The sequence below is a fragment of the Glycine soja genome, chromosome 5, assembly GCF_004193775.1.
Source record: "Glycine soja cultivar W05 chromosome 5, ASM419377v2, whole genome shotgun sequence".
In the NCBI taxonomy this organism is placed as follows: domain Eukaryota; kingdom Viridiplantae; phylum Streptophyta; class Magnoliopsida; order Fabales; family Fabaceae; genus Glycine; species Glycine soja.
Window position 1 is genome coordinate 1,732,917 of NC_041006.1, and position 11,449 is coordinate 1,744,365.

At 32.2% G+C, this 11,449-nt stretch overlaps 2 protein-coding genes across 2 annotated transcripts; both read left to right on the plus strand.

The window, feature by feature from the left end:
* Positions 1-1,828: 1,828 nt before the first annotated feature.
* LOC114411788 (RHOMBOID-like protein 12, mitochondrial) lies at positions 1,829-9,087 on the plus strand. The gene is made up of 8 exons (XM_028375483.1): positions 1,829-2,304; positions 3,760-3,880; positions 5,088-5,207; positions 5,654-5,764; positions 6,307-6,345; positions 6,891-6,995; positions 7,100-7,141; positions 8,786-9,087. Exons 1-8 carry the CDS (start codon positions 1,922-1,924, stop codon positions 8,873-8,875), a joined length of 1,011 nt encoding a protein of 336 aa, XP_028231284.1. The 5' UTR covers positions 1,829-1,921; the 3' UTR covers positions 8,876-9,087.
* Positions 9,088-9,997: 910 nt separating this feature from the next.
* Positions 9,998-10,863, plus strand: LOC114411789 (translation initiation factor IF-1, chloroplastic-like). The gene has a single exon (XM_028375484.1). It carries the CDS (start codon positions 10,100-10,102, stop codon positions 10,529-10,531), a length of 432 nt encoding a protein of 143 aa, XP_028231285.1. The 5' UTR covers positions 9,998-10,099; the 3' UTR covers positions 10,532-10,863.
* The last annotated feature ends 586 nt before the right edge of the window (positions 10,864-11,449 follow it).

Here is an 11,449-nt window from a genome sequence, read left to right on the forward strand (position 1 = left end):
AAATAAATCAAATAAAAATTTAAAGAAAATAAATGATGTTCTCTTTTACTTTAATTACATTCTCGTGCTTAAAAATGACATAAGAATGTAATAAACTTGATAAATTTTAAAATAATAAAGGAAGATGAGTGAAAAGTTAAGTGATGAAAAGTTGACGGTTCTTCATTCGGACTATTAGATATGTTAGCTGGGAACCTCCAATATTTGGCGGTAGAAGACCATCAGATATGTTAGCTGGGAACCTCCAATATTTCCACCTGTCAAACTGAACATAGATGGAAGCTCTTTTGGAAAACTGGGAAGGCTAGCTTCGGTGGCATATTTCGTGACCATTTAGGTAATTGGACTTCAGGTTTTTCAGGGGCTTGTGGAACATCAACTAGCATTAAAGCTGAATTATTTGCAATGTTCCATGGTCTCAAAAAAACTTTGGAATGATGGCTGCAGGTTTAATGTTTGTGCATCCAATTCAAAGATGGCTTTTAATTTAGTTCGGAACAGTTCCGATAGATTCCACCTTTATTTTTCTCTAATCAATATGATTCGGGATCTGCATATTCTTTGTGAGACTAACTCTTGTACAAATTGGCTTGCAAAGTATGGAACAAATCATGAAGATGTGTCCATGTCTAGGACGCATTGACCTCTTCCTTTAATTTCTCTTATTCTTTCTCATGTAGTGAGAGTTATGTATTAGCGGTTAGTTTTTTGTTTTACATTTATGTATATCTATACTATTAATAAAAGAAATATATATTTTGATGTACACTTTTTTTTTTCATTTTATCTTTAAAATCACATTTTCAAATTTCTCTTTTATTCCTATAACTAATCTCTTCAATCAACCTACACCTACTCACATCCTAAAAACTACCCAATATTATTTTTATTTTCAAAAAATTTAAAATGCCTTTTCCCCCTGATTAAAAAAATGCACTACATTTTTTCATTTCAATTTTCTCTCTCTCACTAGTAGCGCTTAAAACACTTTTAATTGTAATCTTGACTTTAAAAATACATTTAATCCCCTTTTAAATATTTTTTTTTCAAACATAAGAGAAGAAAATGAAAAATGAAATAATTTTTTCTCATAAATTAAAATTAATTTATACATAAACTTTTTTATAGAAAATTTTTTATATTAATTTTTTTTGCTATTATGACCTTTGTGCTCATTATAAAACATAACTGGTCACCTTTAATATTTTTTTTCCATTTACAAATGTTATTTAAGGTTTTTAAACTAATATCACTTAGATCAAAGATATAAGTGAGATCTTGAGATATTTTCATAAATGTAGTCCTTTCAATTGTTTATAAAATTAATCTTTAATTTGATATTTAATTTTACTTAGGACTTTTTATCGGTCATCTTTAAGGATATATTAAGTGAAAATTAAACTCGAGTCTTTCCTCACAAATTCAACATATCTTACAGTTGATAGATTAGTATTTAAAAAACTAATTGACTTAATTACTAATTTGATTCTTAAATTATTATAAATGATTTAATTTAATCATTAAATTTTTAAAAAGTTTAATTTTAATTTATAAAGATTTTTTTCTTATTTAGTTGGATATCTCCGATCAATTTTGACCCTTAAAATTAAGGTGAAAATTTAAAAACACAAAACAGAACAACTATTTGTTATTGGTTTTTTTATTGTAATTTTAGAATTGATTTTGATAAAAGTAAAAGTAAATCCAAAACGCAACGTACCAAAAAATTTAATCAATTAATTAAATAAAATACATGTAAGTTATTATAAATTTTTTAATTCACTTGTGTTCTTCAATTCCTATGGTTAACAAAAAATACAAACCCTAACTAACCAGTGTGAGAAATTTATCCAACTCTAGGCAGCACCTATGTTACAAAAGACAAACACATCTTCTGGTTTCCTGTACGTAACAACTCAAAATGCAGGGTTTAATTCGCAAACTGGTGGCACAGGTACAGGCACAGCATCCCCTTCGCAACACCAACTCTCACCACCGTATCTTCAACACTCACAGCGCCTTCTCCTCTGTTCCCAAACCTTCGCAACCCCAACTGCATCAAGTGAACCACATTCACTCTCCCTTCCTCACTCACCCACTTCATCATTTTCACTCATGCCGCTCCTTTTCCACCAAATTTCGCGCCTTTCTCTCCCAACCAATGATCTCGCGTCACTTCGCCTTCAATCCTCTCCTCAGGGTCTCTGCCAGAAGCCTCCAAATCGGTTGCAGGCCCAGTCTTCATTATTTTATTCGACACAACTTCAATTTCAGCCATAATCACGATTTTTCTCGGCGTTCTTGGTAATTTTTCCCTAGCATTATGCGTGGAATCAGTACTATAGCAGTTCCGTGCTTTCTTATTCGAATGACCACTGGGTTTAATTAGGGTTTTTGCTTCTTTTTTGTGTGTGTGTGTGTGTGTGTGTACTAAAGTATATATATTCCTTGCCTGATTTTAACGCATGGTTGAATGGTCATTTGGGTTAACGTACTAAGTTTCCCTTTGGATAAAGTAAGCACTTTTAGGAGAAGAAAATAAAAAGGTAAAATGAATTGAGCTTCTTATTTGAGTTAAACTTAACTTATAAATCTGAGCTTGGGAAGAAGTTCGATGACAAAACTTCTAAGAAATTTAAGTACATAAGTTGATTTTAGCTTTACAAGAGAAACTTAATTCATTTTACTTTCTTATTTTATTCTACACAAGTGCTCAGGGCCCAAAACTATGGAATCTTTTTGAACTTTTATTTCATTTGACTAATTTCTGTGTTGGTGATTCATGGGACTGCTTCTTGTGATCGTACCTAAAGCTCTCGTGACTTTTGTACATTCCTTGGTGGTGGTCTCATAGAAGCCTAGAAGGCACTCTAAACTTCAATTGTAGACAGTCCTATTTAGAGAACGTGTCATTTTTAGCATATAATGTGCAACATGAAGGCCAATGCCCTCTGAGTGCCAAATTTGACAATTCCAAGTCTTGTAAATTACTATCTCCTTTCCTATTTATAAGACCTAAATTAAAAGTGATGCTTGTTCCTTTTTATAAAATCCAATCCATAATGTCTTGCATTAATAATCTTTAAACTAAAATATCCTTAATTAAATAAGATAGAGGTTGTATTGACAAACATTTAGAAGAGAGAGAAGAGCATTAATGACAATGGTATTTTTGAAAAAAATATTTAAATTTAGGACAAATTTATTTCTAAAACTAAATTACCTACTTTTCTTAATCATGATGAATTAGGTATTAGGTCTCATAAAAAGAACAGAGGTAGTAATTCTTGAGCTTAAGTACTTACATGTGCTTTAATTTACTATGTTCAAATCTTTTATCCATTCTAGGTTCCTATTCTTCTAATTCTTGCACCTCTACAGTGAAATCTTCGATAGTTTACATTTCATAGCTATTTTCAATCCTTTATATGGTTGCGCACAACTTGTCATTAGCTGACTTGTAATGTAATGTAGTATCATTCCAGCCTTCATGCATGTAAATCAAACAAATAGGATGGCAGACAGTTATGCTCTAAAATATTGTTATTTGTTTGGCAAAAAGTTTATGCCTTATGTTGGTGAAAGTCTGAATTTTCTTGTCACTTTCTCCTTCATTAGGGGGATGGTAATAAAAAGATTTCCACTAATAGTACTATGTTGAAAGGTCAGGATTTCTAAATTTTAGTACACTTGTTTAATCTGTTTACAATTTTGCATACAATATAGTAATTTCAATAATATATTTTTTCCTGTTTGCAGGAGATCATGGCTCCGTGGGCTAACAGCTAATGACATGGTTTTGGGCTTGATTATAGCTAATGTTGCTATTTTTTTATTGTGGAGGATAGCAGATCAAAATTTTATGATAAAGAACTTTACTGTGAGTTTCTTTATTTATAAATTTTGCTCAACTTGATTTTGCCACACTTGTAGATATTATTTGCCTGACATTTGCTTTGTATGTCACTCCCTCCTTTATCGTGGGTCAATCAATTGTTTCTTAGCAAACCTTCGGAGTAAGATGGTGTTATAGTGGCATAATATATTACTAATATCTTTTTAGTTGTATCAGTGCACTTATTTTATTTTTATTGAGGATGGAGAGAGGAAATCCTAGAGTTTTGAAGCTTTGATTAATTCCTAACAGCCATGACATCCTCATTTTCAAGTGGAAGTTTATTTTTTGGAGATACTATGAGATGCTTGAACCAAATCCATACCTGATGCATATAGATTAGTATAATGTTTTGTTAGAATTTGTAAAAATATCTTATCATATCGTTGATTATCCTCTAGGTAGAATTAGTTTCATTATTTCCTTATTAGCTCTTAGGATTGGTTATCATATTTCATCTTATCATAAATTGTTTCTCTAATTAATTGGGATTTTGATTAATATATACTATAAATAAAAGTTAGTGTTTTAGGTTTTACAAAATATAAAACACACCTGTTCGTTGTATTACATCTCAATTAATATAAAAAAGGATTCTCTTTTATCTCTTTTCCTCCCTCTATACATAAAAGCCCCATAATTTCAACAGATATAATCAAAACTGCATTCAGCTAACTAAAGATAAGCAATTCCTGATTGGCCACTTTTTTCGTGAGGGAAATGCTTGTGCTGATAAATTAGTGGCGAATGACACTTCTGTAAATTCTTTCTGTTGGTGGGATTCGCTTCCACATATGATAGCTATTTTTTTTTTGTAAATGATAGGATAAGTTTATCAAACTACAGGTTTAGGTAGTTTAAGTCTAACTTTGATCATCTCATGGGTTTGGTGTTTGCCCCCCATGATGCCTTGTCTATCTTTATCCTTTTTCATATTTAATATATTTTGGGTGTCCTGTGCTTGGCTGGAGAATCAGGGTGTGCTAACCTAGTTGGGATCGCTTTAATCCCCATCCATCAGGCCTCATTCATTCTTTTGCCTTAAAAACAAAGTAATAATGATTGCTGGTGTGGCACTTTACAGGCTATTGAATGATAGAATTGAGAAATGTGTTGTTTCAACCTTCAATGTTATTGTCTGTATGGATTTAACAACATCTAGACTGCTAATTCAATTACTTGCTGTGAACAGATCTCTTTGGACAATTTTAAGAGTGGACGTTTGCACACTTTGATTACCAATGCATTCAGTCATGTAGATACCTGGCATATAGTTTCCAACATGATTGGACTCTACTTCTTTGGAATGAATGTAAGTTGCTATTCTTGTATTATATTTTTGTTCATTATTTTTCACTTGTTTCTGTCTTTGTTTAATTCTCCTTTATATATATATATATATATATATATCTTACTAATATGACCCCTTTGAGTTGCTACGATGTGTTAGGAATTAAGTTTTTACTATATGTTAGGACTAGGAGTTGAGACCTTTAGAGCAATAAGATTTGAATTTTGAAGGCTGTGATTTTACCAAAAGAAGAAAGATATTATTGTCATTGGCATACACGCCATGGTAGTAAATAGATTTAATTATTTGTTATTAGCATATAGCTTGTCTAGTTTGCAAAAAAATTAGTTTAACTTAGATGCCATCACTCGGTTGATAAATTTATTTCGTGCTTTTCTTCAATGAATTATTTGTTCTTTTAGCTTCTATATATTACTCTTTAACTATTCCCATTGGGCTTTGGGCAGATTGGAAGAAATTTTGGACCTGAATTTCTGCTGAAGTTGTATCTTGCTGGGGCAGTTGGTGGCTCTGTTTTTTACTTGATCCATCAGGCCTATAAAGCACAAACATCAAAGGTCCAATGATTATTAAAATTTGCAATTTCTGAGTAAAGAAAATTAACAAAATTTTGATTTATGCCCACTTCAGAAACTAGAAAAGTATAGTAATTAATATACCAATTCTTCAAATCACAACCTTTTTGACATATTAATGTCTATATTTTACTTTCAATTTGATTTACCTACCTGTAACTTTTGAAACTGAAAGCTGAAACTTTTCTTCACATTTGGTTTAGAACCAACATCTATGAATGAATTTTCCAGAAAGATAGACAAAAAAAATTGTTTTGTTAATAGTATCCAATGGTTAATTGATAAACATATTTTATACCTAGGTCTAGATGATTACTGCTAGTGATAAATTTCATTAACATATGAGTAAAAGTGAATACTTGTTCTCTTGTTGGAATTTAAACATATTTGGTTGAAATACTTTACAAACATGCAAAAAGTGTATATCCTGGACCCTTCCCCCCCAAAAAAATAAATAAATAAAAGGAAAGGTCTTTCTCAACAATTCATTATTGAATGCCAATGTTTCTCTGCATTTGCAACAGGACTGGAGAACTATGATTGTTTCAAAGGAATTAGCATTGGTAAGCTTTAGGAAATATAGGCTGTGTTTTGTTCTTAACAATGTTCTTGGTTTGACTTGCCATCTATGTTTTTGACGAACAGTGTATTTTCAGGGAATTATTTTTGCCTTTTACTTTTAAACTGTGTTGATTCCTTGAAAATCTTTCTATTCAGAATCAAATGAAAGAGGACATTGCTACATAAGTTTAATTTTTCGTGGGTGCTTAGCATGTCTGGACAGGAAATTTCTTTCTGGTGTGATTTGTGCGACATTTAATGTAGTCAATGATTTCATTTCAATTTGGGTTCTACACTTTGTTTTTTCAGTACCTTTGCTTTATGGCACATATCAGTATGCATACATGAGTTGTCATTGCCCACCAGCATTAATATATTTTGTGCTGTCTATTGCACTTCATTAAGTTCTCCTGGTTGCAGGAAACATCTATTTTTTTTTTTAATGTTCTCTTAATTGTTGCATTGAAAATTACTATCTTGTATAACTTGTGATATCGGTTAATATCACTACCTCGGATTAATTGAACTAGAACTTGGCAATCATTAGGGGGCAAGTGGAGCTGTAAATGCAGTTATGCTACTTGACATATTTCTCTTTCCAAAAGCAACCCTTTACCTTGACTTTTTTATACCAGTTCCCGCGGTCTTGCTGGTATGTTCTTCTCAACCTTATTACGCTAAACCAAAACTGTGAAGTTTGTGATGCAGATACTAATATATCCTTTTCTTTTCTCTTATAAATTTTTGTTAATTAAGGGTATCTTTTTGATTGGGAAAGATATGCTAAGGATACTTGAGGTATGGTGAACTCTCCAAGACTTGTTTACTATTCTTCATAGTGTTTTCCATCTTGAGTAAATTAGTTGTAGAGTTGTAACTAGTTCAATGGCATCATAGTTTCTACAAAATAAGACTTAGTTCTGACTTGCGAGGGTTTTGGGTAGTTTGTATGAGATCATTAGTTCCAATCTTATTTCCACTATTGTAACCCCCCAAAAAAAATCAACTTAATTTCTACAAACTTTTTCAAGATTTAGTAGGTCTATTCTGTGTATGGTAATTTCTGTATAAACAGTCTTTTTGTTTCAATCTTGATGCCTTAAGATCATGGTTATCAAATTGGGATGTAAATTACAAATAGCCAAACCAATTTTTGAATAGTATAAATAAATTGTATTGATTAATAAGATTTAGAGGCAATGAAAAAATAGCTATAAACTAGGATAGGAATTGACAAAACAACTTAATCATCTGTCAAAATGGGATCAAAGTCATAATGGAGTCTTGCTATTAAGTGATATAACAACAACCGTCTTATTTCACTAGGTAAGATCAACTGTGTGAATTACATGATGGTCATTGGGTTGGTCAAAAACCTGTTTCTTAGGAGTATTATTTACCATGAGATCCCTTTTAATAATTTCCTTTAGTGTCCTTCTTGGTTTCCCTATACCTCTTATTACAATACTAGAAACTAACCATATGATGTTCTCTCCTCACTAGTGTCTTCAGTGATTTTCTTTGCACATGTCCAAACCAGTTTAATCAATTTTCTTTAATCTTTTCCTAAACAGATATTATACTAATATGAGTAATATCTTTTCATATATAATCATTCTGTATTATATCCTTTCTTGTGTAGCCACACATCCATTTTAACATTATCAACTTATATAAAAGCTGATAAATTAAAAACCAATACCACATAAGTAACGAAATGAACTCATGCCACGAGTCATAATTCTTTGTCTTCCTTCTAAATGGTAGTTCATCCTAAGTGCACTTCCCCATACTGTGAAGTGTAAACTATGGATGATAATTACATTAAACATGTAATACAGTCAAGAAAAGTAAAATTTTCTCTAAGAAACGGTTAGCTCATAAGTGACTACACGAAGCCTATGTTTCGTGATAACAAAAACAGAGCAATGGCAATGATACAGCCAAATAAGGTGCTTATAGAGTGAGTGACTGTGTGAAGCCATTATCTAAGAAAAGTGAAAACAGAGGAATGGAATAGCCATATAGGGTGCACGGAGTGAGAAATTGACTGTGAACCAACTGGTTACAAAAAGAATGAGAACAGCACAATGGAATAATAAAAAAAATGAGTTGAGTTGTGCTCCTGCAGTTCCTTTTTCATTTTTAAGTTTATTTAACTTTTCATTTTTTTAATGAGAATTGGTGAAAGAAAAATAGATAAATTGTTGAATCATGTGATTGTAATTGATGGTTCTAATTGCACTAAGTCGTGCATGAAGTCATCTTTGCCTGACCACAAGATACGAACCTCTGGCTTGCTTAATTGTATTAAATAAATAATTCAAGTTCTAATAATGATGCCCACTTCAAAGACTATCCCCCTTTGTCCTCTCCTACAAATGTTGTCATTATTCCATGGCAGAATACTAAAAAAAAATATTGTTGATTATTAAATTGCAGGGAAACAGTCAAATATCAGGATCTGCACATTTGGGAGGTGCTGCTGTTGCAGCCATAGCTTGGGCAGGGGTTCGGAAAGGAAGATTCTAAATCCTTTTTCATACCCTGGAAATGTGTGTTTATTATTGTTCAATAAGTTTATGTTAGGTATCCTATTGAAGACATTGGTTTAACAGCCGTGCATAGGAAAATTTACTGTTTTTCTTTTCAGGTTTGAATGATATATTATTGATGTTAAACCCTTTAGTTCTTACCAAAGGCGTCTAACTAAGTTGTTTTAATTATGTAATTTTAATGTCCTACTGCTAATTTACAAAATTAAATAGTTTTAATCCATTCATCAGGTTTTTTATATCCGTGGAAATTAAAATCAGACATCACATGGTTTACATCAATTCTCGCATCTTGTTTAATTAATTAAATTAGACCCCCTCAATTTACTATTTGTTGATAAATTTAATCATACAATTTGAAAAGTGACTGTTTCATTCTCTCCATGCTTGAGGACCAAATTTTTCACAATCACCTTAAATTACTATTTTTTTTTTTTGTATACTTGGTAATTTTAAGACTATTTTATTTTAGTCCATGTGCAATTTTCACCTTCTTATAAAAAAAAATAGACATTTAGTCTCTTTATCTTTCAAAATTAAGGATTTTAGTTTAACCTTCAATTTTAGGACATTGATAACTAATAAGAAAATGTGGATTGGCAATTGTTGATGCAACACTATAATATCGAGCTTTTTTAAATTGATAATTTGATTAGTAAAGCATTTGATTTAATAGGAATTAATTAAAAATTATTAAAATAGTCTCTTTAAATTACGTAAGAATTCAATTAAAGGACTCAACATTACATTGTTACACAGTGATTTAGCATTCAACATTTTTTTATTAACTTTCAATACTTAAATTGAAATTGACGATTGAACTAAAAATATGGAGACCAAAATTGTATTTTAGTCTAATTTTTCCTTTTAATTTACTTTGTTTTTTTTTTTTTTTTTGCCTTCTACCTCTAAATTAAATTTCATTAATTTTTAAAAATTGTTGATATCTATAATAAATTTTATATTACAATTTAAATTATTTATGGTAAATTCAAAATATATTTTATATTAAATTACTTATTCATAATAAATATTAATCATATAAATTTAGTTAATGATTTATGTATTAAAAAATATATCTTTCCCCTTGGTCTTGCCTTGCCTAAGCCCAAACCTTATCCCACCATAAACCCCATTCATTTTCCTTCCAACCAAATCGTTCAAACCACTCAGCTTCGTCTTCATACCACAACACAGAGACATGTTCCCATCATCATCTCCCACCTCACTCCACACCCCAATCCTTCACCACCGTTACTGTCACCACCCTACACCGTCCCGCACCCAGTTCTCCCCTCTCACCCTCCCACCCTTCCGTCACACCCTCTCCTTCCTCGTCCCTCCGCCGCTTCTTCCGGCTGCGCGCGCCATCCCCGCCGCATCCGCCGCGAAGGGCGACAAGTCCGGCGAGCAGAAGTGGGTCCTCGAGGGTCTGGTCATGGAGTCCCTCCCGAACGGCATGTTCCGCGTGCGCCTTGACAACGAGGACTTGATTCTAGGCTACATCTCCGGCAAAATCCGCAAGAACTACGTTCGGATCCTCCCCGGCGATAGAGTCAAGGTCGAGGTCACCCGCTACGACTCCTCCAAAGGACGCATCGTTTACAGGCTCCGCAGCAGCACCCCCTCCTAATGTTTGTCAAAATTACTCACACAGCAACAACGTATAGGAACAATCCAGTTTCACTGTATCGTTCTTGTATAAAAAAATTACTAAAAAAAGAATGATAATGCTTCACGCTGCAATTTGGCGCAATTTATTTCAGTTTAGGTTTCTTCTTTTGAGTCACTCTTGTCTTATTGGTAGTTGTTAGACTAAGCAATGTTTTCAATTCCGAATCCTTGATATTGCAGGAAAATTGCTGTGAATGCGATACTAAAATGTTGACCGTGAGTGTGTTAGATTTTTACCTTCAGTGACGTGTTTATGGTGAAATTGGGTGAAATTTTCTTTTTTTGGATAAACTGAAGCTTAATGTTCTTGTTTTTGAGATTGTGAAGGTTAACTAATCATTTTAGTCTCTGTCATGGTTTTAATTCACGACTTTAAAAAAAAATCATTCATTGGGGCTGCAGTCATATAGTTGGGAAGATACAAAACTTAAATGTGGTTTCTTAGGTACCTTTGGTTGCATTCTCTTATCAGAATTGAAGTTTCACTTTAGTAAACGTATGTAGATTGCAGACCTTAATGCAAATCTTTATTATGATAATTATTGAGGGGCTCCTTCAATTTTGATTGGAGAACAATATCAAGAGTAGCTAAAGAATTGCATTTAAATTTAATCTTAGAAAGAATGGAATCAAGTGAAATATTTAAAGCCTTAATTTTAATGAAGTATACAAACAGCTTGTGGCTCCATTTGTTGTGGAAGACTAAGCAGGAGTAGGTAATTAGTATGTGTAGTGTGCTTTACTTGAATAGATTATGAAAAAGAAAAATGATCTTCTGTTGCAGAATTTGCCTTGCTGAATGTGTAGTTGTATGGTGTACTGTTATAATCAACATGGTTGGGTCAGTTTTTCTTCTACTGCTACATTTGGCTTAGGT

Coding starts and splice junctions, on each gene's coding strand:
- LOC114411788 (XM_028375483.1), top strand. CDS start 1,922: ATGCAGGGTTTAATTCGCAAACTGGTGGCACAGGTACAGGCACAGCAT. Junction 5,208..5,653: donor TCTACTTCTTTGGAATGAAT/GTAAGTTGCTAT, acceptor GGCTTTGGGCAG/ATTGGAAGAAATTTTGGACC. Junction 6,346..6,890: donor TTTCAAAGGAATTAGCATTG/GTAAGCTTTAGG, acceptor GGCAATCATTAG/GGGGCAAGTGGAGCTGTAAA.
- LOC114411789 (XM_028375484.1), top strand. CDS start 10,100: ATGTTCCCATCATCATCTCCCACCTCACTCCACACCCCAATCCTTCAC.